General features: G+C 34.1%; 1 protein-coding gene across 1 annotated transcript in view; it reads right to left on the bottom strand.

Annotated features, from left to right (window-relative positions):
• The window catches only part of LOC129226817 (nose resistant to fluoxetine protein 6-like), a 58860-nt gene extending 33414 nt beyond the window's left edge, over positions 1-25446 (bottom strand). The window contains exons 1-5 of the mRNA XM_054861447.1: positions 25137-25446; positions 18586-18821; positions 14990-15104; positions 12953-13040; positions 812-897 (exon numbers count right to left, since the gene is read on the bottom strand). Of these exons, the coding sequence (XP_054717422.1) occupies positions 812-897; positions 12953-13040; positions 14990-15104; positions 18586-18821; positions 25137-25434 (823 nt within the window). The 5' untranslated portion in view covers positions 25435-25446. The remainder of the gene's footprint in view (positions 1-811; positions 898-12952; positions 13041-14989; positions 15105-18585; positions 18822-25136) is intronic.
• Between the last annotated feature and the right edge of the window lie 445 nt (positions 25447-25891).

Genomic DNA, 25891 nt, shown 5'->3' with positions numbered 1-25891 from the left:
TCCCTATCTCTAGGGACACTTGACCCATTTGCATACTTGATAAACATAATTTTTTTGTACCATTTATACTTACGCTATTATTTTTAGCCATAATTATAATCAAAATAGCAAACTATTTATAGATATTTTTTATTTCGTTCAACTATTCTAAAAAAAAAAAAAAAAAATAGAAAATCAAAAATTGGGTTAAGTCTCTTTAGTTTTCCCTATATTTCATTTTGTTCAATTTGCTATTGTTTTTAGTTTTTATAAAATTAATGTGTACAAACAGTTGAACTATGCTCACCTAACAAACACTTTAAAGCGAAGTTTCTCTAAATTTTAGCAATTTTAATAAATTTTCCGAGTTATATTGGCTATTTCATTTTTAGATTTATCTATTTGCTTTTTTTTATTTATTCATTTATTTTTTCTATTCATTTCTTTCTTTTTTCTATTTTCTATTTTTTTCTATTTTTTTCTATTTATATGTTCATTCATTTTTTCTTTATCTCATTCATTTATTTTTCATTAGGTTTCATTTATATTTTTTTATTTTCAACTTTTTTTAGTTTTATTTTTTTAATTTTTACTTATTTATTTATTTTTTTGTCCTTTCATCCATCCATTTTCTTTTTTTAACTGGACAAAACTAAATAAATGCAAAAAAGAATAGAAAATTCTAATTTTAATCGTCCAGCAACATTTTAACTTGTGAGAAATAAAAATTTCAATGCAAAAAATACAAAACCAATTTTTAATTTCAAGCTTTTTAATATTTAAGATTAAAGCGAAGGCGTGGAACCTATAGTAGCTCACTGGGAAAACTTACCCTTGAATTGCATGTTGCATCGCTTGGTATAAACATCCATTGAAGTTGCAATAAACACAAGGAGGCCCAGAATACAATAAACAGTTCTGAAACAGAACAATACACTTCATTAAAAGCAACCGATAGTAGGAAATTATTATATATGGTGCTTTGACATTTCAATTAGTTTTGATAAAATGCTGCATTCTTCAAAATCGATTGCGGTTACTTCATATAGTGATGTTACTTAAAAGAAAAAATTATTAAATAAAAACAAAAAACCCGACTGCGTGAAAACCAAAAAAACTAAAAAGAAAAATATATAAATCCATTAATTTAGAATGTTCTTAAGTATTACTGAATAACTACACCGTTGAAATAGTTTTATAACCGTACACAGATAAGGCAAATCATAAATTCAAAAGCAGAATAGAAGGTCCAACAGTCGGGGCTCATTCCTTTCTGATTCAAAGAACGCCGTAAAATTTGAATGGTCCAAGACTGTTGATCCTTCTATTCTGCTTTTGAATTTATGATTTGCCTTATCTGTGTACGGTTATAAAACTATTTCAATGGTGTAGTTATTCAATAGTACTTAATAACATTCTAAACTACTGGATTTATGCATTTTTCTTTTTAGTTTTTTTTTTGGTTTTCATGCAGTCGGGTTTTTTGTTTTTATTTAATATATTTTTATTTTACACTTTTTAGTTAAATTCCATTGATTATGTTATTATGATTATAAGACGGTACATTTCGCAACCTTTTCATTTCATTGGGAGAGTTTGATTGTATCGTGAGGTTTATTAAGTAACTTGCGGTGGTCTAAACTACTGATAATTAGTCCCTCTAGGGACCTAACTCGGCTTAAAGCTACATGGGCCTGACCTTCAGCAAAAATGCGCGAACTTAAGTCAACCACAGCACAGCTATATAAAATGCCTGTATAACTCATGATGACACGAAATCGGAAACGTCGTCAGTCAAGTCTTTCTCGCAAAACTAAAAAAGCCTCTCAAGAAAGTACACGTCGCGAAACTCAGCCCCTTGAATCAAGGCAAAACAAATGCAACATGTTAGAAATGAAAATCGAATTAGTAGACTCTCTTTCTTTGGTGCTTATTGCACGGGTTGATTTTGATGGGGACTACAATCCGAGTGTATTGCCTCCGTTACGTATAATATATTTTTTATTACAGTACAAAATACATATAAAGAGCACATGAAAAAATTTACATCAGAAAGAGCGGGGAAAGTACATCCGGAGCGAGGTTGTCTTGATCCACCGCCTCAAGTGGGAGAAGCAATCGCTTAGACCACTCGACCAATGAGACCCCAATTAGTATTCCTATTCCTATTCAGAGTCACAACTGACTACAACTGTATTTATGTCGAGGACTGCATACTAAGTGCCTTGCCTCCATTATTTTATATACCGATAGATGGCAGCACCATCACCGGATCGAACAGTTAATGAGAATTTAGAACTAGTTCAGGAGCTAATAGCTACCTAGTACTAGCACCCCCAGAGGTATCGTTTCACTTGGAGGACATTGAGACCACGAGCATATTTAACGTCGCCCAGTCACCCCAATTAGTAGACTTAGTAAACAAAAAATTTCAGGCAGCGAAAACTACCTGTGTCGCACGCTACCTGCGTGCGACACAGTTTGCAACACCCAACGTGCGCCGATCCCAAAGTGACAAAATATGGCAACTGGTTGTTGAGATGGTGAATTTTGATTACTGTCATGTGTTTAGTGACACTCCCAAGGTTACGACAAATCGATTGACGTAAGAATTACCAAAATTGGCCAAGGCGTTTAGCCTGCAGAACGCCACATAGGAACAAACATACATACATAGACTTATAAACACATTAACTCCTTTGCGTCCCGCACGCACAGTCGGGTAAAAATTCAGGCAGCGAAAACTACCTGCATTTGTAGCACGCAGGTAGCGTGTGACACAGTGTGCGACACCCAGCGTGTGCCGATCCCAAACTGACAGAAATGGCAACTGGTTTTTGAAATGGTACTTTTGATTACTGTCATGTGTTTAGTGACGTTCCCAAGGTTGAGACAAATCGATTGACGTAAGAATTACCAAAATTGGCCAAGGCGTTTACCCTGTAGAACGCCACATAGAAACGGACATACATACATAGACTGATAAACACATTTCCCTCCTTTGCGTCGCGCACGCGCAGTCGGGTAAAAAGAAAAATTTACGAGTAAAAAGTAATTCCCTTCTACTCTGAGTGCAATGTAAGGGTTAACCTCCCCCCCCCCCAAACTTCGGTGATAAGCCACAGTGTCAACTCTAAAATGACAATGCATGCAGGGGCGGATACAGAAAAATCTTTTGGAGGGGGCACGGGAAATTGAATTGCAATCCCTCCCCCCTCTCGCCGCCTTCGATGTTTCATAACAAAGTTTTAATGACTTTATTTTTAAATGTGCGTGTTTTTTATTTAATTTAATTTATTTATTTATTTATTTATTTTTAAGGATTCCTTCAGTCCAATGAATCTACTTCTAAGTACTTGAATATTATGCACTACCGTAAAACGGTAGAACTTTGTGCCAAGGGGGCAACAATGAGCCACTGTTGCCATGGCGATGCTTTTGCTTTCTAGTGGCATATTTTTTGACCTTACGAGCTCCAAAAAAAAACCATTAGATCGTGTAACCATTTAGGTGGTTGAAAACGCTTCATCAGAGATTGCCATTGCTTTTGTATGCCTCAGATAATTTAGTCATTCTTAGTGCGTGATTCGACACACTCGTGGAAGAACCAAGTCTCCTTTGGGCAGAATACTCACTGTTTTCCAAGATCTGGTAAGTTCAGATTTGCTTTACTAATTCGTCAGTTATGAAATAAGCCGTTTGTTGACTTAAAAATATTTCGTAGTTTTCACAAGATCTCGGCAATTATCGAAAATGGGAATGTTGGGGTATAACAACAGGCCATCTATTTTCCATGGTTTTTAGTGGCTTGGAACTTCATTCTCTGTAGGGATGTTTTCGTCATATTTTGGGTTATTTATTGTAAATATTAGCAAAAGAAAAGACAGAAGAAGACTTGGGGGTCGCCCTATCGCCCGAACTCATGAGCCCGTATTAGGAAATTTTTAAGAAGTTGAAAACTGAAAAAGTTGCTGACTGAAAGTCGGACGAAATACAAACTGAAACAATTTTTAAAAATTATTTATTTTGATGAGATTTGGAATAAGAAGTGTGATTTCATATTTTATTTTTATTTTTTATTGATCTCGTTTAAAATTCCTCAGACCTACGTATTTTGTGAGACCTATGTGTATGTACCTAGCCTTTAGTAAGTGAGATTGTTCTAGTTTTATAATGTTTCTATATCAAAATCTAGACAGATAATAAAGAACGTTACCTACGTTTACCATATTGAACTTGATTAATCCCTCAAAACTACAAGTGACGATTAAGTCTTAAAAATTGAAAAAAAGAAAAAAAGGTAACTGATGGAATAAAAAAATTTTTTTATACACTTTCAAGCAGAGGACAACATGTAGTCGCCGACAACAAAAGGCCAGATCAAGTTTTCACTGTTTATTCTAAGTAAAATGAGGTGGCCCATAGTTGTATCCAATAGGTGTACAACTATGGGCCACGGGGAAATAGTTCCCCTTCCTGTTCTTTCCATCTTAAAGTTTTTTAAAGTATTTCATTCGAAAGACGAGATGTATAGCTACCATTGCTAAAGTCCTCAAATTTCTAAATCAAAGATATACACGAAATTTTCATTGAAATCATAGAAAAATGTCCCATACTTGGACCATTTTACGGTAATATACTTTGAATATGGATCGGAAAACATATTTAACGTATCAAGCCATTTAAATACTAAACCCAATATAATGTCACCGAGATGCTAGATAATGAGCGACTTTACTTAGGAACATTGTCATACTGATTACAACACGAGGGCAAGATGATTAAGTAAACCCATACCTCATGTGAAATTTTTAAATTAATTCATAAAGAAAATCATAACTTCATAACATATAAGTTTTACTGAAGAATTCAGAAACTATTTTTGTGTGAATTTCAAAACAGTTGCTGATTTGTTCTTAAAGCCATGATACAGTTGAGATAAAATATTGATTCAGATTACAACCTCGATTATCCGAGCTTCGATTAACCGATGTCTCTGTTAAAAGAGCCGACAATGAAGTCTTCTTTTTTTTCTTTTGTCTGAATAATTAAGCTCTAAAGGACGACGTGTTTTATTTCTCTGCCTGCTGTTCTGCCTCAAAAGTTAACTTCTAAGAAACATAAGACAGACCCATATTTAGAGCAGATGACAGATAGTAACTACACCAACAGAAATTTTTTTGCTTAAAAAATTGCTTGATCTAAGAGCTATTGCCAGAAATTCGGGACTTTTGCAAAGAATGGTAACAGATTTAACAACAAAGCATTTCTTTTTTATAAGCTGAAAAAGAAATCTATTACTTCGCAAATAGGTTCCAGGATCAAAATGACTCTTTTAGGTGCGCCTACGCATTTAGAAAAAAAAAATACTAATTATTGATTCTATCAATGGAGAATTAGTGGACAAATCGCGATAATACGGTCCCTTGAATTCGAAACCAGTGAGTTTAATGTATTCTGTCACTCTGGCCCTCTGACTCCAGTAATACCTCTTTAGCAAACACAAAATGCTTTTATTAAAAGTATGCTGTGTTTTGTGTTCTTTTTAATTAACTACGTAAAAAATGCAAAAAAAAAAGTCAATTAAAAAGTAATAAATAAAATAGTAAAATTAATTCATCCTTTTGGGGGGCACGTGCCCCCTGCCCCCTCCTTAAATCCTCTACTGAATAAATGTAGATGTAAATCCTGATGACACCCAGGATAGCATTCTGACTTCTCTCCCCCCCCCCCTCCATTTAGAAAAAAGGGAAATTCTGGCTGCCTCTAAAATAAAAACGACCATTAAAAAATAATAATTAAAAAAAAGAAAAAACAACTTGTATACAAATGGATCTCAATGTCGCGAATTATTTTCCAGTCACGTATACTTTAATTCATGACAGACATGACTTTTTTTTCTCTCTTTTGCTTTATTTTCTCCTCTAATTTACGGGAAAAGTTCTTCAACGCTTCCGTAACAAATTTTTAAAAATAACGTAAGTTAGATGACAAAAGTTAATTGTGCATTCGGTTTTCTGGGCAGTCTTTCAACTCATATTTCTTTTTGAATTTCACACCTCTTTCGTTCAAGATGTATTTGAATATACAATAGCTACTTTATTTGGTTATATCTTTTGGGTTACAAAATAGTTTGTTAGTTTTTGAAAGGCATTTGACGTACGAAATACAGTCAATTCGCAATAACTTAAATCTAAAGGGACCGACAAAAAACTTCGACTTATCAAAAGTTCGACTTACCGCTAGTTTTTGTTTTCGACACTTTAATATTAGCAACCATCGAATATTTTAATTTATATGTACATATAACAGACAAAATTACAGAACTTAAAAGTTTTTAACACAATATACACAGTTTAATCAATAAATTACTTTTAAATAAAAAAAAAACCGCCTTCAAAAAATACCCAGGAACTAAAAAGCAAAAAATAACTCATTACACTTACATTCTATTTCCTACCCAAACATAGAAATGAAATTTATTTTACAATTCCAGTACAAAAATCAACTAAACACCTAAATATAAAATAAATACTGATTTAAATTACTATACGATGAATGATTTTAAATACCTAACTAATTATATACCACCTCTTAATTTTAATAACCTTTTGAAGTCGGGGCCTCCTATAAACAACTACACCTGACAACCCACCGAATCCTGAATTAAACACTAATTTAACTATACGCGAAATTAGTCTTTAAAAGTAAACCTACTCAGTCACGTTAGGTAGTAGTTTATAGGAGGACCCGACTTCAAAAGGTTATTAAAAATTAAGAGATCGTATACAATTAGTTAGGTATTTAAAATAATTCATTGTATAGTAATTTAAATCAGTGTTTATTTTATAATTCGGTGTTTAGTTTAGTTGATTTTTGTACCGGAATTGTAAAATAAATTTCATTTCTACCTTTTCGTAGGAAATAGAATGTAAGTGTAATGAGTTATTTTTTGCTTTTTAATTCCTGGGTTTTTTTGAAGGCGGTTTTTTTTTTATTTAAAAGTAATTTATTTTTTTGCTTTTTAGTGGTGTAAATAACACGGCGAACGTCTCGGAAACTTCCGACGACTGTGAAGAAAGGTTTTTTCAAATCCGTAACCAATATACAAAAAAAAATTGTCTTCATCATTTGTTCAACTTTATCAAAGTTTGCTTTCCGAAAGCAAATGCACGAGTCACTAAAAAAAATCGCTTTAAGTTTAAATTTGTAAAATTGTAAATTTTAAAATTGTAATATTGTAATTTGTAATTTATGTTTCGCAAATATTGTCATGTAACTCGTGATAAAAGTCGCATGTTTCATCACATGGTCCCACTATAGATGAACATTAAAAATTTCACTGGAATGAATTTTATGTTTGCTTCAGAGAATCCTTAATTCAAAATTCTCATTATCATTACTCTTAGTAATATATATATAGTTTTAGTTTTTTTTTAACTATAGGTAAAGAAAGTTAACTATAGGTAAAGACCTTTGTTTTATTGACTTTGTTTATCAATGGTTTTTATATTTAATCGTTTGTGAGGGAAATTGCATGAAATTTATTGTCTTACCCTTAACTTTTCCCTAAAGAACAAATAGGGTAAATCAAAGATTTGGAACCTAAGTTAGACCACCCATAAACAAAACCACCACTAAACAAAAAAAAAGCATAAAAACCGGTTCACTAAGTGAGACGATATACAAAGTTAATAAAGTACAAATCGATTTAAATGTGAGTATGATATTTGAAGAGTTCTGTCAATTTCATCAAACCTAAACTTGATTAACATTAGACCGCTGAGGAACTATGCTGTTTCAAACAAAAAAAAAAAAAAAGACTTTTCCTTATCGGTACAGGCAGGGGCGTGCACAGAAATTTTGGAGCCCATCACAAGTGACTTTTCCGGGCCCCTCTCCATATTTTTTATCCGTATATTTCACCGTTAGGTAAAAAAATATTGGGCCCCCTCCAGGCTCGGGCCCGAACCAACAGGTGTCCCTCCCCCCTCCCTGTGCACGCCCCTGGGTACAGGTGTCTTCGAGTATTTATGGAACATTGTACAAAGAAAAACCAATCCGACGAGTTCAGAACCTCCTCCTTTTTTTGAAGCCTGCTAATTAATATAAACCTAATTTCAAATTGAACTGACGGCGTCGTGAAATAGTAAATCTAGAATATTGGTCAAACTTCAGAAATCATACACAGTTATAATGTGTATTATTAAAGAACATAAATTAAATCGTGGGGGAGAGGTGTTCTGTATTCAATTCCCCCTCAATTGAACACTAAATATATTTAAAAATTCGAATATTAAATAAAGAACTTTATATTTTAGTGCCGAAATAAAGTTATTTATTAGTAAATAAAATATTAAGGTAATTGATTTAACTATTAAAGTAGCAAAATATATTTAATTTTACTGCTTTGCTGCGCAGTAATAAATACATTAGTAACACCTATAATAAAAAATTACCATGTGGCGCAGCGTTGAGAAAATTAATCATCCATGTGCCGCGAGAATTAAATATCGTTCAAGAGTAAGCCAAAAGCTTAGGTGTGAAAATATACCGATCACAGCAACACCACGTGATCATGACGTATGAAATTTAAAGTTTCTTGGATTTCTCCGGAACCTCTAATCAGATGCAGACCAAATGACAATGGGACCATCTGGGAAGTATACCCTTCCAAACAAAAAAAAAATTTTTCAACTCGGTCCAGTAGTGTTGGAATAATTCGAAAACACACATAAAAAGCCGCAATACGAAATCATAACCTCCTTTTTTGAAGTCGGTTAAAAATATTGAGAGAGAAAAAATCAAAAGCATGGTTTTGATTTCGATACTGCTGGAACCACTTGAATAGAGCTGATTCTACTTCAGGAACGGTGCACATCTTCATTCGTTTCAAATTCGGAGCACATCTTCATTCGTTTCAAATTCGGATTCAGGGATTCTACCGCTTTAGAAGTTTCTCTTTCTTTTATTGTCATTGACAGAGTACTTGCGTAGACATCTTTAATGGTAAAGAAAACTCACTCTGTCTCTCAGAAACTTATCAGCAAATAATCTAACTAAAGAATGAAGGGGAACGCATCTATACTTAAGTCAGCCTTTGAATAAAGGTGCAACTTGACAGCTTAAAAAAGCAAATTTCGTCAGCAGCATGTCAAAGCGTAAACAGTACAGTACGACAAAAGAAAACAAGCTAACTCATTTCCACATATGTAACTCATTTATCGCACATTGGCTTAGGTGCTCTTCTTGCTAATTTTTTCTCTCATAGTCACTTGTTTCTTTCTTCCTTTTTTTTTATTTTTTTTATTTGTTCTTTCGAAATAAATTTCGAGTCATCATAAATAAAACTTCGAGTTAAAGAAAGTTAACTTCGAAATATTGAGAAAAATAACATAGAATAAAAACAAAGATGTCGGGACTTCATAAAAACTTTGAGTTATAGTAATATTCAAGTTATCGGACTTCGAGTTATCGCGAATTGATTGTACTATGTAAGGAGTTTTCCTGCATTTTTAACTCAGCTGTCTGACGTGATTTATGCAACTTTGTTTCTATGAAATGTTGCTCTTTTAGGAAAATGATATAGTGTTCACAGTCTTGAACTTCATTATAAAGCGCAGCATTACTTTGTTCCGCTGATAATTCCAAATAATGCTTTTAGCTTTGACACTTTTGTAGGAAACCTAATTATTAAATTAAAAAGAAAAAAGTCCATCAGAGTAAAATGTGAGAAACTTTTTCGCTTCTTTATCTGTAGAAAACGAATTGTAGTGTTTATGAAAACTTCCCACTCAAATTTCAACCTATATTTCCATTTTATTGGCACATGATTGAGTTTTGAAAAGTTTTTTCGGCATATCCGTACGAATAAAAATATGGCAGCGAACAACAGTTAGTGGTAGAAGGTTGAAATTCGTATGTAGGATCTGTATACGCGTGCGCACCTCCCGTTTCTGTTTCAATCGAATGTTCATAAAAAAATTATAAAAAAAATATATGCATAAAAAATATGTATAAAAAATAAATTTGAAAAAAAAAAGATCTTTTTACTCGATTTTATGATCAGTCATTGATTGGTGATGGATCCGCAACTTTAAAACATATCTCCAAGTTGCTCTTTTGGCGACAAATTTAGTTCTAAAATGAGGTGCCAAATTCAGTGTACGCGATACTTGACAAAATATTTCTTTGAACTCATGCAAGTATAGTGGATTCTTCTATCATAATTCTGAGGAAAACTTTTTCCTGCCTGGCTTTGCAATAAATTAAAGAGTGTGGGTACTTAAATAAAATTTCCTGTTTCTCACTCTAAAAACCACGTTTATGCACTTTAGTTTTCTTAATTTTGACTTAAAAATCTGTTATTGCAAATTTAACGCCGTAAAAACATCAAATTAATTTAAATTTTAAAGTGCCGTTCTTTATATTTCCACAGAAAATAAGAATTCACACACAAGAGTACCGAAAATTTTATATTAAAGTTGTACGTTTAAGAAATCAAACACATGTATCAGTACAACCACAACCAATTCTAGTCATCTTAAGTTGTTTCTGGTTCGTGAAAACTCCCTACAAATAAAAAACACATCACTTTTACGAAAATATAAATAAGAAACAATCAGTTAAAGCATCTATCTTACATTTAACGAATAAAAATAAAAGGCTCGCTCAGCAAAGTTTGCAGTAAATATGTCGTTACGTTCATTAAAATCCTGAAATATTTGCTTAATTTGCCCACGAATTCACAAGGAAGTTATTTTTGAACGTCAACTGTGACAATGAATGCCATTTCTTGAAACACTAATCCCTATTTATAGCTTCCTTTATGAGTTTTTAAGTGTGTAAATCAGACAGACGGAAATTTTGTCTAGCATTATAACAGAAACAGTTGCATTACGAACATCCAACTATATGATATAATGCGATTATGTAGCGTAACAGTTGAGGTGCGTTTGGAATGAAATTAAGTGTGCAGTTAAGAAAGAGAAAAGGGTTGCCGAACTACAGAAGTTTTCCGCAAGCTCTTCTGAGAATGTGAAAGAAGTTGTAAAGCAATGCTAAGTGCTTTTATCTTGCTTAATTTATGGAAAAGAATTTGCCAGAAGAGGGCAGTTGCAACTTTCATAACGGAATTGTGTGAAAGGCTACAAAAAATTCAAATTTGGTACGAAATACAGCTTAACAAACCCAACGTGGATGTACAACAGAAATGGCACGTGTGTATTTTGAAGATGCAAAAGAGTTTTTCTTTCATGCAGAAGTCTACAACCTACGATCCGCGAAAAGCTAACAAATTGGTTTAAAACAATTGATAATGTATTTCCTTTTAAGCATTTACAAAGAAAATTAAGCTCATAGAATCACAAAACATACTACTGAGTTCTTAATTTTAAAAAAATAACCTTATTTGTTGGGGGGAAAGGGGGCAGCACTAAATAGACGATCTAAACTGATATCTTGATGGATCGTTGACCGTCTGGCTTCCAAAAATTGTCAATGTTGCCCTTGAATTAAAAGAAAAAAATTGCAGGCCGCTGCTTTGATGCATGGTACGTTTATTTATTTACTTATTTATTTTTTAATTCTTATATAGCTTCATTGTTTCACTAAAGAAAGATGCAAAGAAACGCTTGGTACTCATTTTATCAACCCACTGAAGGAATGAAAGGCTTGAATCCACCATGCTCAACACGGGATAGAACCCGAGTCTGGACTAAATACTGTTACAAATTCTGTAAATAGTAATTATTCTTATGATTAATTTGTTGTAATCAAGTTAAATTTGGCGTTTATTCCATTATTTTGTATCTAAAATTATCTTAGTAACGTAATCTGTAAATAGTTTCTTGTAATGTACATACAACCTCCTAACATTCGACTGAAGTATAAGGTCCCCGGATAGCATTTGTTAGTGGAATAAAAAGAAAATACGAGAAGCATTTCGAATTTTTTCGAAACTTCTCTAGGATTTATAAATAGCCTCCGCGCGTGATAAAGTTTAGTTTTGCTTTTTTTAACTGTCTGAGCCGTTAGCTTTGTTATTGTGCCTTCGCACTGTGTTTTTCGTGTATTTGGATGTAAATACGAGTGTAACCGTTGAGTTTACGGTGTTAATTGATATTTGCCTAATTGCTATGGTTGGTTTAGCAGTTGCAACTACATTTCCTGTACATAGCTGTAAGTAAATCTCCTGTGCTTTTCTCAAGAACTGTGTCGTCATTTAAAGAAAGTTTGAAGTTGTATTACGAACTCTTATAACAATACTTTACTCACACTGTTAAAAATTTTCTGAAAAATTTACGGTAATTGTTACTGGCATCCATGTTGCCAGTAACTATTACAGTAAAAATCAAATGTTACTGTAAAACTTTACGGTTTCCTCGGTAGGCCACAGCAACCAATTGGCGGTGGGATTGCTTATTTCTCCGGTATAAATTACCGTAAAAATCAGCGATGCTGTAAGTCCGCCATTTCACAGTAACAATTACCAGAAAATCTTCCTGAATTTTTAACACTCCGTCGGGCGCAATATGTTGTAGAACATGATCGGGCGCATTGAACCTGGGAAGCACACTTTGATCTACTGATCTTTTCTACGCATATTCACATTTTCTTACGAAAAAATTGTCAACTACAAACACCAAAGAACAGAAATAAAAGTTTTCCATGATTTTCGAATGTAACATAAGTTTATTTGAGAAAATGAATATACATTGATTGAAGCTATTGAGGGGGCGTGTCTAACTAAAGAATTCGAGGTGTGCCTAATAGATCAGATGCGCCCGACGGAGTGTTAACAGTGCGTTCATTTAAGCTCTAGGAATTATATGCCCTTGTACTTCTTTCGTTATAAATTAAGCCCAGTCTATCAGCGTTAGAAGGGTTAAATGTTGGTGGAATAACTCATACTCATCACAGTGAAAATATTTAAACTATTCAAATTTTACAAGAATTGGTTTTTAATACTTGCATTGAAAGAATAGCAGAAGTAGTGAACTTTTTTGCTTCTTTAACCTCACATCGAGCAGCACTTGCATCAATCTTGAAGAAACTTCCAACTAATTGAGAGAAAACGAACACCATGTGAGATATTGAAACTGACCAATAATCAATTCTTCAACAGTTTAATGAATATTCCTCAAACATGGTCTATTTATTTTAACTTTCTCTGAATTGTTTATCATCGTGTAACATCTAATCTCAATTTTCTGCGGAGCTATTATGCACGTACAGGTAGACATACGGTCATGATGTACCAAGCATACAGGTACATCAAAATAATGGAAACACTTTGTGACGAGTGTGTTGGGAGTCGCTACTCTTCCATAAATGTTCTGTTGATAAAGGTGCCTTCCGATTCTAATTCCTATTCCTATTCAGAGTCACAACTGACTACAACTGTATTTTATGTCGAGGACTGCATACTAAGTGCCTTGCCTCCATTATTTTATATACCGATAGATGGCAGCACCATCACCGGATCGAACAGTTAATGAGAATTTAGAACTAGTCCAAGAGCTAATAGCTATCTAGTACTAGCACCCCCAGAGGTATCGTTTCACTTGGAGGACATTGAGACCACGAGCATATTTAACGTCACCCAGTCCCCTTTAATGACGACGGTGGGTCTTCGACCATCGAAGTTCGAACTCAGGACCCTCCGGCCCCGAATCCGACACTCTACCGATCGGGCTACCACGGCTCCTTCCGATTCTAATCACTCACACTGGTGAATTCAGATGGTGATTGAGTTCTGTGGTCACTTTTGCTGATTTTGTTCGCTTTTTAGACATTACAATCCTCTTCAATACCCGTCGGTTTCTTTCACTGCGTTTCTCTTTCAGTCCACTATTTTGCTTTTCCGAGCTTGACTTATAGCGCTGTGTGTATGCTGTCATGACTTTAGACACTGCACCTCTAGAAACACCAAAAAGTTGAGATGTTTCAGTTACACTTGCTTCAGCTAGACGCACTCCAACAATTAGTCCTCTTTTAAAATTTGAGAGGTCAGATATTTCACGCGCTTGAAAAAAATCCAAGACTTCCAGAAGTTCAATTAAGCGACCATATATTTCCAGAATATATACAATGCTATTTATAAAAAAAAATTAATTTGAATTTTGTCATCTTGAATTCAAATTATGTTTTTCGCAATCACGAGTGTGTGTGTGTATGTAGGTGTGTGTATTTGTGTTTGTGTGCAGGCATGAGTGTTGGTAGTTCTGTGTATGAGTGTTTTTGTGCGTGGGGGCGGGGTATGTGTATGTGTGTGTAGGCATATGTGTTTGTGTCTGTGCAGGCCTGAATGTGTGGGTAGTTGTGTGTATGTGTTTGTGTGTATGTGTTTGTGTATGTGTGTAGGTGTATGTGTGTATATGTGTTTGTGTGCGTGTGTGTAGTTGTGTATGTATGCACGTGTGTGTAGTTGTGTGTGCGTGCGTGTGTGTGTGTGTAGTTGTGTGTGCGTGCGTATGTATGTGTAGTTGTGTATGTATGCACGTGTGTGTAGGATATGGATGCAACCTGGAGACGGTTTTCGCTATAGGAGCAGCATCGTGATGAGCCGGTCGACGGCGATGCTGCAGAGGGTGCTGGCGGGAAAATAAAATGATAGCACATCAAAACAGTCAAATAAAAGCAATAAGCAAATGAAGCGTGAATGCTCAAAAAAAAAAAAAAAAAAACAGGTATTTCGTTTTATTCTTTATTACGTACGAAGCACATTCAAAACTTTCACTTTTATTCACAAGTGTTTCCATTATTTTGATAACCACCTGTATATTTTTATTTACCTAACAATATCTTCTAATAACTTACACTATATATGCTGAAGATAAAGTCTTGAATTCTGTGTGAATAAAGTCTGAAATTTGAAAAAGAACTAAAAATAATATTCTCACAAGTTGCTTTTATTTAGCCTACCTTCGTAACAAGAATGAAACCTAATCAAAACTGAAGATAAAAATATGTTTCAAATGGTTATATTAAATACACAGAAGTTAATTACCTGCTTTAGAAACTTTGTCAATGTCTTCTGTCGAACATCCTGATGGAACACAGATTCCCAGTCTTATAGATAAAAAGTAGAACGTGTGAGCAATCTTCGACAGATCACTTATTATCTGAAAGAATTCGGAAAATAATTATACACATAAATAGGGAATGTCTTTTTTTTAAACAAGGGGAGATCGTTGCACCATCCAGAGTGGAATGCGATCTTCATCCAGAAAAATTTAAGGGCTTACAGTACCTCAAAAATGATGAAACGATCAAAAAAAATTTTAATTGCTTATTTCAAAACAAAAAACTATTCTGAACACAGGGGAAAAGTTTCAATGCTTTACTTGAAATATTTAAAAAGTTATGAGTGGTTTTAGGCCATGCTCGCTATGTGTTCTTATGCAAAAGAAAAAACTTTAAATTCCTTTTTCTCGATGATGGCTTTTTTGTGTTTTCATGTCATTAGAATCCCTAAGGATTTTTTTCTATTACAAATACAGCTTTAAAGTAGCACTTTTTGCAATTGGGATAACATATTTGACAAAACTGTGCACTAGATAGGCATTTTATAACTTACTCAAATGTTTAGAGCATGTTAAACCTTTAAAAACCAATTTTTTTAAAAACAAAACTTTGATTTTTTACATAATTAATCACAGAAACTTTTCTAATAAACTCATAAGCAAATGAATGCACAGATTTTTAAAGACGATTATAGTGATCGTTTTGCAAAAAACTTTTTTTTAATTAGTGCAAAAATAAAAAAAGCCTTAGGGATTTTAAAAAGTTGAAATTTTCCTCATTTTTTTTTGAGTTTTTAAAAAAAGTAGTCAATATTTTTAAATTTTGAAAATAAATTATTGATTACGAAATAAGTATGCATGTTATGGTTTCAAAGAAATATAAAATTTATATAAAGTAAAAGAAATTGCTTGAAAGGTACTGTGATCCCTTGAAGAAGGCAGAAAAAGTAAAATTAGAATTGTAGAAAAGGGATTGTGTGGAAATATATATATATATCTCTACCAGTAGATAAATCAATGCGCAATACTTTTTCGTTTCGTATATTGCGCACTGCATGAAAGACAAAGATTGCTTACTGATTAGCCTACTTGTAGAGTCCTCAGTACGTTGTTCCTGGAATTACATCTTAGGCGAATGCGAAGCGGTTGAGTAGTACTAAAAGTTGCATGCTTTGGTTTAGTGACGAGGAAAAATTGAATTCAATCGCGCGAAATAAAATAATCGTTTATTTTTAGATAGACTGATAAAAAGATGGTATCCATCAATCTACTTTCCTACCTATCTGTCAATAATTCTCTATCTAGCTTAGGGTCCCCCAATTGCGTTAAAAACATTATAGAAACTGTGTTATCTTCTTTACAAATAATAAAGCTAAAAATCTCTCTGGATGTCTGGAGGATGTCTGGATGTCTGTGACGCGCATAGTGTCTAGACCGTTCGGCCGATTTTCATGAAATTTGGCACAAAGTTAGTTTGTAGAATGGGGGTGTGCACTTCGAAGCGATTTTTCGAAAATTCGATTTTGTTCTTTTTCTATTCCAATTTTAAGAACATTTTCCTGAGCAAAATTATCATAAAATGGACGAGTAAATTACCAAGTTATCATAACGTAGAACAGTAACATGGGCAAGCCAATTGGCGAGAAATTCACCATACATTATTTGTAAATACACAAGCGAACCAAAAGACCTTTCAATTTTCTAATACGATCAAAGCCGTACGGGTACCACTAGTTACTAAAAAAAAAGCTGAATGTCTGGTTCTGTCTGTCTGGATGTCTGTATCTCTGTGATGCGCATAGCGTCTAGACCGTACGGCCGGTTTTCCTGAAATTCTGCACAAAATTAGTTTGTAGCATGGGGGTGTGCACCTCGAAGCGATTGTTTGAAAATTCGATTTTGTGCTTTTTCTATTCCAATTTTAAGAAAACTTTACCGAGCAAATTATCACAACGTGGAAGAGTTAAATTACGAAATTATATCATAACGTGGAACTGTAACATTGTCGAGCAAATAAACATAGCCAATTGGCAAGAAATTCATCATCCATTATTTGTAAATATAAAGGCGAACCAATTGACCGTTTAATTTTCTACTACGGGCAAAGCCGAACGGGGATCACTAGTAGATAATACAACTCCTGCAATGTTTCCAAGACAATTGGAAGAGTTTTCCACACGCACACAGTAACAAAATATCTGTGCCATTAGACCTCGAGATTCCACAAGCCTTAGCCTCCGACTATTTTAACAGGAAATATGAAAAGCGCTTTCATGACCATCATTATTAAGAAAAAAAAAATATTGTCCGTTTTTCAAGAGAAGGCACTTCGGGAAGCCTCCTCGAACGCAGAGTTTCATTTTATGCGGGGTGATCGGTAAGCAATCCACGCTTTTCTAAATCAGACAGCCAGACAGCCGTAGCTTGAGCGTGGATTTTAATGTGAAAAAAAAGTCTTAGTGCGCTTTACATCACTTACTTCAATTGTGTGTTGTCATTTTAGTTATTCTTACATTTTAAAAACTGCTGCTTTTTCGGCAAAATGCTACAATCCGAATATACCATCTGCCGAAAACAGCGAGATACAGGTAGTTATCAAAATAATGGAAATACTCTGTGACGAGTGTGTTGGGAATCGCTACTCTGCCGTAAATATTTTGTTAATAAAGGTGCCTTCTGACTGTAATCACTCACACTGGTGAATCCAGATGGTGATTGAGCTCTGTGGTCACTTTTGCTGATGTGTTCGCTTTTTAGACATTACAATCCTCTTCAATACCCGTAGGTTTCTTTCACTGAGTTTCTCTTTCCGTCCACTATTTTGCTTTGCCGAGCTTGACTTATAGCGCTGTGTGTATGCTGTCATGACTTTACATACCGTACCTCTAGAAATGCAAAAAATTGAGATGTTTCGGCTACACTTGATTCAGCTAGAAGCGCTCTAACAATTTGACCTCTTTTAAAATTATAGAAGTCCGACATTTCACGCGCTTGAAAAAAACCTAAGACTTCCAGTGCTTCAATTAAGTCACCATATACTACCAGAACATGTATATTGCTATTTATAAAAAAAAGCAGATATCTATCTTTATTCTTTATTACTTACGAAGCGCATTCAAATTCCACTAGTATTCACAGGTGTTTCCATTATTTTGATAACTACCTGTAGAATCATCGAATACCACGTGACGAAGGAGGAGTCAAGTGCCTTCTCGTGGAAAACGGACAGTACCAACTTCCAAAATTCTATTCGATCTTAAAAGACAGTTTAACCCCAATTAACGCTGGTCGAAGACCCACCGTCGTCATTAAAGGGGACTGGGCGACGTTAAATATGCTCGTGGTCTCAATGTCCTCCAAGTGAAACGATACCTCTGGGGATGCTAGCACCAGGTAGCTATTAGCTCTTGGACTAGTTCTAAATTCTCATTAACTGTTCGATCCGGTGATGGTGCTGCCATCTGTCGGTATATAAAATAATGGAGGCAAGGCACTTAGTATGCAGTCCTCGACATAAATACAGTTGTAGTCAGTTGTGACTCTGAATAAGTAAATAAGTAACCCCAATTAAAATACTCACGTTTTCTCCTTTGGTAAAATTCTTAAGCTCGTCCATAGACTCCCCCAACTTGTAGAATCTGTCTAGAGGGGGCAGCGGCGGCTTCATATTTATTGTGCAATATTGCCCACGGAAAAGTATTTTATCCTTTCTTCTGTCGGATATGGCTTCTGTTTCCAAACACTCGTCAAAAGAGCCAAGTGAACTTAAAGTACCACCCATCAGTCCGTCGATGCTTTTAGCACTGGAGTCAATGACTGCAATTCAAAGACAAATACAAATACAAATGCAAAAGTGACGACCAGCAACAGGCTCTGGGCCCAGTTAGACTGGTCCTAGTCAATTTACAATCCCCAGTGAAGATCAATGGCCCTCTTAAAACTATCTACTTCCTTGCTCATTACCACCTCTTCCGGTAAGCTGTTCCAAGGTTCCACTACTCTGCTAAAATAATAATTTTTCCTAAGATATATTGAGATTTAAATAGCTTAAAACAATGACCCCTTGTCCTGTTTTCAATGCTAAACTTCAGCCCAGTAACATCTTTCATTTTAATAAATTTAAACAACTGAAACATGTCCCCTCGGTATCTTCTTTGCTCAAGACTACATTTTTAGCCTTCTAAGCCTGGAATCATAGTAGACATGTGAACAATAAATTTTTTTTGACTTCAAAGGGATATATTTTCCATTGCAAACTTTAATATTGAGGAGAAGTTTAAAATGCAGTACTCAAGGAAGTACGTTACCAAATGCTTTACCAAAATCCACTCAAAGTCAATTCAAATGGAATAGTTGGCGAAAGTGTCGAGTCGGTTTACATTGTTGGTATAATCGGTTTATTGCTGTTAAAAACTTACGAATTTTTATTGAGCGGCATTCTATTCAGCCATACAGTTGTAATATACCACTATGTTTGTCAAACCAATATAGAATCTATTTTTTTTTTAAAAATAGTACACATTATTTTATATCTTTACTTGTAAATGAAGCAAATCTTTAAACAGGATTAAAAGGTCCGTTAAAATATAAAAAAAATCCTACATCTGTCAATTAAGTTAAAAACATTAAAAGCATCCATTTAAAACGTAAAATTAGGAGCAAACGTAGCAGCAAAGTATACACTATATTTCTGTTTTCGGCAAGGTTCTAACAAGTTGCCAAATATCAACGTGGGGTATCTCTTAGTGTCTTGACATTAGGTGACTGAGTTCATACTGAATATTCAAAAACTTACGCGCTTTTGAATTCCCGCACCCTTCCCCCGCTCAAAAAAATAATAAGTCTTGATCTTGATGAGCTCAAGAAATATTTATGCCCAGTTTTCAGAAATGTATAGAACATTTTGCAAATACGAAGTGGCGTTTTTGAATTAGCCGCTAAAGGTTTTGAGATTTAATTAAGAAGTGAATCAACGTTTCGTTTTCACATTACATGATTCATTTACAAGAACTTAGTTATGTTGCTTATAATTTTCTAGTTTTTGTACTTAATTCTCTCATATAATCTTTCAAAAATGGGAAATAAATAAACAATATAAATGATTTTTAGACAAAATTTTCCATGTTTCGGGATTCAATTGCGTCTTTTTACACGCTGCCTTGCAAGGAAATGATATGTTTCTAAAGCTATTTACCTCGCAATGAATATTGCTAACAAATACCTTCTATTACGCCTTAAAAGACAAATTATTAACTTTTCGAAATGATAGTTTCACGGCAAAGTATTCACTAGCAAACATTTCATAAAAGTGTTCAAATAATGCTTAAAATTTCAACTATGTTGTTGCTGTAACGAGCTTTAGGAGTACCTTTCACACAATGAGTAAAGTAGGCAAAAGAACCGACGGTTGTGAAAGCGTGGCCGTTATATGAGCAGGACTCCTAAATTAGACCCTGACTGATAAATCGCAGCAACACCTGTAACCCCTTCTACAGTTTTGCGTAAATCTGAAGGGAAAGATTTGCCAATGAAACCATTGTGAAAGTAACCATATTGACTACAACAGGATTTTTGGGGTCCAAGGGTTTAACGAAAGGGTATTTGGCACTCGATCAGTAGTTGGCGGTGACTGACAGGTCTTAAACCCGTAACTTTTTGGCCCCAAGCCCATGCTCAAATATTATCCCTAAGAGCCATGGGTAAAAATATTTAGCTTTCTATGCTGAGGCTAATTGCGAGAGAGAGCAATGTTGTAATCCCGAAATTTCAAAATTGGTGCACTTATACAAGTGTTTTTACTTTACGAGGAACCTCTTTTACACTGTAAAAACTGAGGTGTAATAATACTCCGAGTTTGGTGGTAAGCAACTCTAAAAATTGTGCAAATCTATACTTTATTTCAAGTCAACACCATATCTAGCTTTCCCATTCACCAAAAGTGGTGTAACTGAAACCAAACACCGATATTGGTGAATTCTTACACTTACGTCACATGCGCAAACACCATTTGAGGATCTGTTGACACCAACTTTGGTGAAAAATTGGAAAACAACCGGTGGCAACCAAACATTAATCAGTCTCAAGCACATTGCAACGTCGTCAACACACAATCGTCGTCTACACAAGATTGAAGTTTTCAAAAGGTATGTTACATTTTATTTGTATTGAAATGTCAATTACAGTAAACCAAAGCTACTTTGCACCATTGTTAGAAAAGTCTTCAGTTGATCCGAAAGATAAACTAACGAATATATTCCTTTATGAATGATCGTTATAACTTTAGCAGCCATTTTCAACATGGCTGCTTTACGGCTGGGCTAACGGTATATCAATTCATAATAAAATAACATGTTTGTGTGTGTATGTGTGTGGCGCGCTTTCCGGGAAAACGGTAAGGCCTAGTAAACTTTTTTTTTTTTTTTGTAATGTAACTTTTTTTGAGGAGCGAGAAACTTTATCGTTATTGTATCGTGATTTTTGAAATTTTTATACTCGTATTCTGCTGGTTTTTGTTATTCGTTTTTAAGTATACCAGACTTTTAAGACTGATTAAGAAATCTTCTTGAATAAATTTGATTGAAATCTTAAACTGTACCATTTTTAAGTTGTTTTTTGAAAAGTGTTAATTTTATTGTTCTAATATACACATAATTTTAGTTTCCTTAAGTGTTTTTGAAAGTTACTTTTTTGAACAACTTATAGGCATAAATGTCCATTCCTCGTATTAAAAATAAAAAGTTGAGAATCTTCATATACAAAATAGTTATATGTATTTGTGTTGTTAATAATCAATTGGGAAATTAAAATTTGTATAATATGTTCACTGTAAAAAAAATTTGGTGTATAACACACTAAGAATAATCTGTGGTGTTTCACTACACGACGCTTGGTGTAAAGTAGTTGCCACCATTTTTGGTGTTGACATACACTAAAATTTTTTACAGAGTACAATGCAAAAATCTCTAGAGCAGCAGTCACAATGAAAACACTTCTTAATTCAAGACTAATAAAAAAAAAACATGCAAAATCGTTCGCGTCCATGTCGCATGATCCCGTGGCATGTAAATATTCATTGAGTTTACTTGGTCCTGGCATTCTCGACGAAACTAAATTTCTAGTGCAGCTCCTCATCGTGAGAGCGCAGGTTTCTCCATCTAGACCACACTCCCGAGGTTAAGACAAATCGATTGACGTAAGAATTATCGAAATTGGCCAAAGCGTTTAGCCTCTGAAACGCCACATAGAAACAAACATACATACAGTGGCTCCCAAAAGTGTTCGTACACTTTGAAATTTTTTAGTAAAACCAAAATAACTCGAAACTGAATTCGAATATGGAGTCCAATATTTTTTCACATCATTCCTATGTCATTCTTAATACAACCCATTGGTGGTTTTAAAATATTGACGGATTTTCTTTTTGAAATGGGTCAGAAAAAGAAGAGACAGAGAAATAACACGCCACAAAAGTCATCGTACACTCAAATATTTTCGAATAAATTCATCATTAAAAGTATCATATGCCGTTTTATTAATATTTTTGCATTGTGTTGACCCTTATAAGTCATTTGGCTTTAATTTTTTGTTTATTTATTCCTTAATATTGTGCTTATTGCTATAAAATCGCTGTTATTCGTAAAAAACCGCAAACACAATTCAAAATTCGAATTTGTTTCTCACAGTAGCGGTAAATTGGTTTGAAATGACTCTAAATTAGTTAATTTGTTTATTTGTATAGTAGAGTGCTTGATAAAATGCTTTAAACAAAGGAATCGGACCGAAAACAAGGTAAGAAAAGGTCAACCGGCAAAGTTGACAAAACGTGATCGGAGATTTAAAGTTGAAAAAATTATAAAAAATACACATTTGAGTGCTGTAAAAGTTTCTACAGAGTTAAAAGAAAAACCTTAAGTTTAATTTTCACCTAAAATTTTTCGCCAAGTTCTCTGACTAGCTGGATTAAATGGGGCCTCTTCCCGCAGAAATTTTCTTGGTCGCGCGAAAAACACAAAGCTTACGCTTTTCGTCGCAAAATCAAGGATAAATAAGCTCAAAACGTTTTAGAATTACGTCTTACTTACAGATAAAAATGAATTCAACATTTTTGGTTAAATTGTTGCATAACTATAAGTAGAAGAAAAAATTAGGAACTTAATCTTAAGAACTTAGTTGGATCAGTTAATCACGACGGTGGAGGTGTTCTAGCGTGAGGGTGCATATCAGCATCAGGACTTGGTAGTTTACAATTTTTTGATGAAATAATGAATCATGCTGTTCCTTTAAATATTTAAAAAAACAATTTTGAACTCTTAGCCAAAAATTTGGTTATTGGAAACAACTTTGTTTTTAATCAAGATAACGATATGAAGCACACGGTTTTCAACGTTTGCGTCTAGTGCCTCAAAAATCGTCCTAAAATTTAGAAAATACCCCCTCAATCTCCAGATTTGAACTTAATGTAACGTATTTAGAGATATCTATAGCTTAGATAACGAAAATACGGCTTTAAAACGAAAATAGAGCTAGAAACGGCAAGACTCGAAGTGTGGTTGAACACTTACTCAGAAATTACGCAAAAAAAAAAAAAGAAAGAAAGAAAAAGAATGAAATTTATTCCCAAACGTTTAAAAGGTGTTATGAATACTGTATGATATTCTACTAATTAATAACTTAATAAAAAGTTAGATTATTCAACAATATATAGACAATTTATAAAGTGTACGAAGACTTTTGTGACATAGAATTTCCGGCACTTTTTGGTTTTTGATTTTTTAAAAATTAAGTTTTAATACTTTTTAAAAACTTTTCATGTAGTTTTGTTTAAAATTGATCATAGATCTTATAATTAAATACCTATTCCGAAATATTAATTCTAACCAATGGGTTGGGGCCTATTTCGTTGAAAGTCGTAGGTGTACGAAGACTTTTGGGAGCCACTGTACATAGACTCATAAACATCTTACCCTCCTTTGCGTCGCGAACGTGCAATCGGGTAAAACGTGATTGCTTGAATATGGGGCTTGCACTTGGTGTGCACTAAGCCACTAGATATTAACATATATCGCTCGTTTGAAAGATGAGTGCCACAATACAAAAGTTTTAATTTTCTTTTCTTTTTTTTTTTTGGCTTAAAGGTCTTCAAAGGGCGTTATCTTCTTTGGGAAATAATGACAGGTTTTTTGTTCAAATATTAACCGCTGGAGAACGCAGCAAACTTACTTTTCTTATTACAAATAGGGAAGTTGCAACCTATTAAATGTTCATATTTTTACTATTGGATATTGTTAATTGGTCTTCAAAACTAAAAAATTCACCATCGCCGAATTTTAAAACACCGTGATTGATTTTTAATGATTTTTTTAAAATCCACGCGCAAAAGGGCGCTTTTCTGAAACGTCACGATCTTACGTCACAGGGCACTAATAGGCAGCCTTCCGCCGAAGATCCCTTGTTTTCGTTACGCACATTTTGAGCTCGCTGATATTTTTATTTTTTAGAAATTCAATAATCCTTTTGAACACACTATGGGGGCCAGATTCGTTAAAGCACAATCTAATAATCTTTCTGAAGTAACATCTATGATGATATTCGAATATTTTCGAGAGGATGAGAGGTTTAATGTTCCAGAAACGCGAGGAGTTAAATGCGAGGAGGTAAGCCTTATGTTTTGTCTTCTCACGTCCTTCGGTTTCTCCCACGGCGGAAGAGCGCATGACGTCACTTCCTGCGCCATTTGACGTCACAAACGCTTGAACTTTAAAAATTAATTTTAAAAAACTACTTATCGTATCGCAAAAATTTTTTCACCTATGATGTTCATACATGTTACTCTATCATAAAAAAATAAAATTGAAAAACAGAAAACTTCCCTATTGCCTGAAAGTTCAACTTCAAACGCTTCTCCTGTAAAATTGCTTCTCCTGTAAAATTTCATTTCTTCGTATTGTGGCACTCTTCTACCAAATGAGCGATATATTAAAAACATTCATAATAATTGCTTAAAAAACATTTCGTTGATAAAGAAAATACTTAAAATAGTCCTGCACCTAATTATGTAATGCTAACCGTCGTAACATTCACAGTAGCTTCTAAATATTTAGCTGAAAAATGAAATAAGTAAAACATGCTTACATCGAATTGCCCATGGTTTCAATTTCATCATGTTATTCAGCAGCAGCATTCCATTGTTCATGCATTGTGCAGAAAGTTCCAATTTTGTTGCTGCCTCCATCAAAGAAGGCAAAACACTTTTCACTGCATACCTGATTCCAGTTTTTGCAGCGCTTTCGAATTCAGTCCATCTTTTCAAAGTGTCTTCATGCGAAATTGAACTATTTCCATTCCTATCATTCGCTGCTGATGATGAAAATGGTAGAAAAATTAAAATTAGACAACAAATTTTAAATTTGCAATGTTTTACGTTTGCCATAACTTTGAACGATTTATGCTCTTTTAGTTCTGCAAACCAAACTGCAACTGTGTTGGCTTGGACAACGCTTTAGACAACCGCAGTTTCCTTTTTGGGATCATTAAATTTAGGAAAGACGAAACGAAAAACTTTTTTTTTCCTTTCAAATAGCTTTGATGGTTTAACAGGAAAAGGTCAAAAGCTTGGAGCATTTCAGAAGGACCGAAACTTGATTCATTGTTAAAATCATGAGCACATAAAGATTTTATAGATATTCCTTATTACGAACGTGTCTTGTTATTGTCCTACGAACGTTAGTTATCCTTTGCACGTGTGTTAGTGTGTCTCCGTGTCATGAACTTGGTGCATCTTTTTAAGGCAGGAAAATTGAAACTAATCCGTTCATCTATTTTTCTGCTCGATTATCGACAAAATTGCTCAAACTACTTCCTCAAATTAAACATCTCTTCAGATAAAA

Source organism: Uloborus diversus, chromosome 1 (genome assembly GCF_026930045.1).
Source record: "Uloborus diversus isolate 005 chromosome 1, Udiv.v.3.1, whole genome shotgun sequence".
NCBI lineage: Eukaryota > Metazoa > Arthropoda > Arachnida > Araneae > Uloboridae > Uloborus > Uloborus diversus.
Note: the sequence above shows the minus strand (reverse complement) of the source record. Positions and strands in the feature narration are given on the sequence as shown.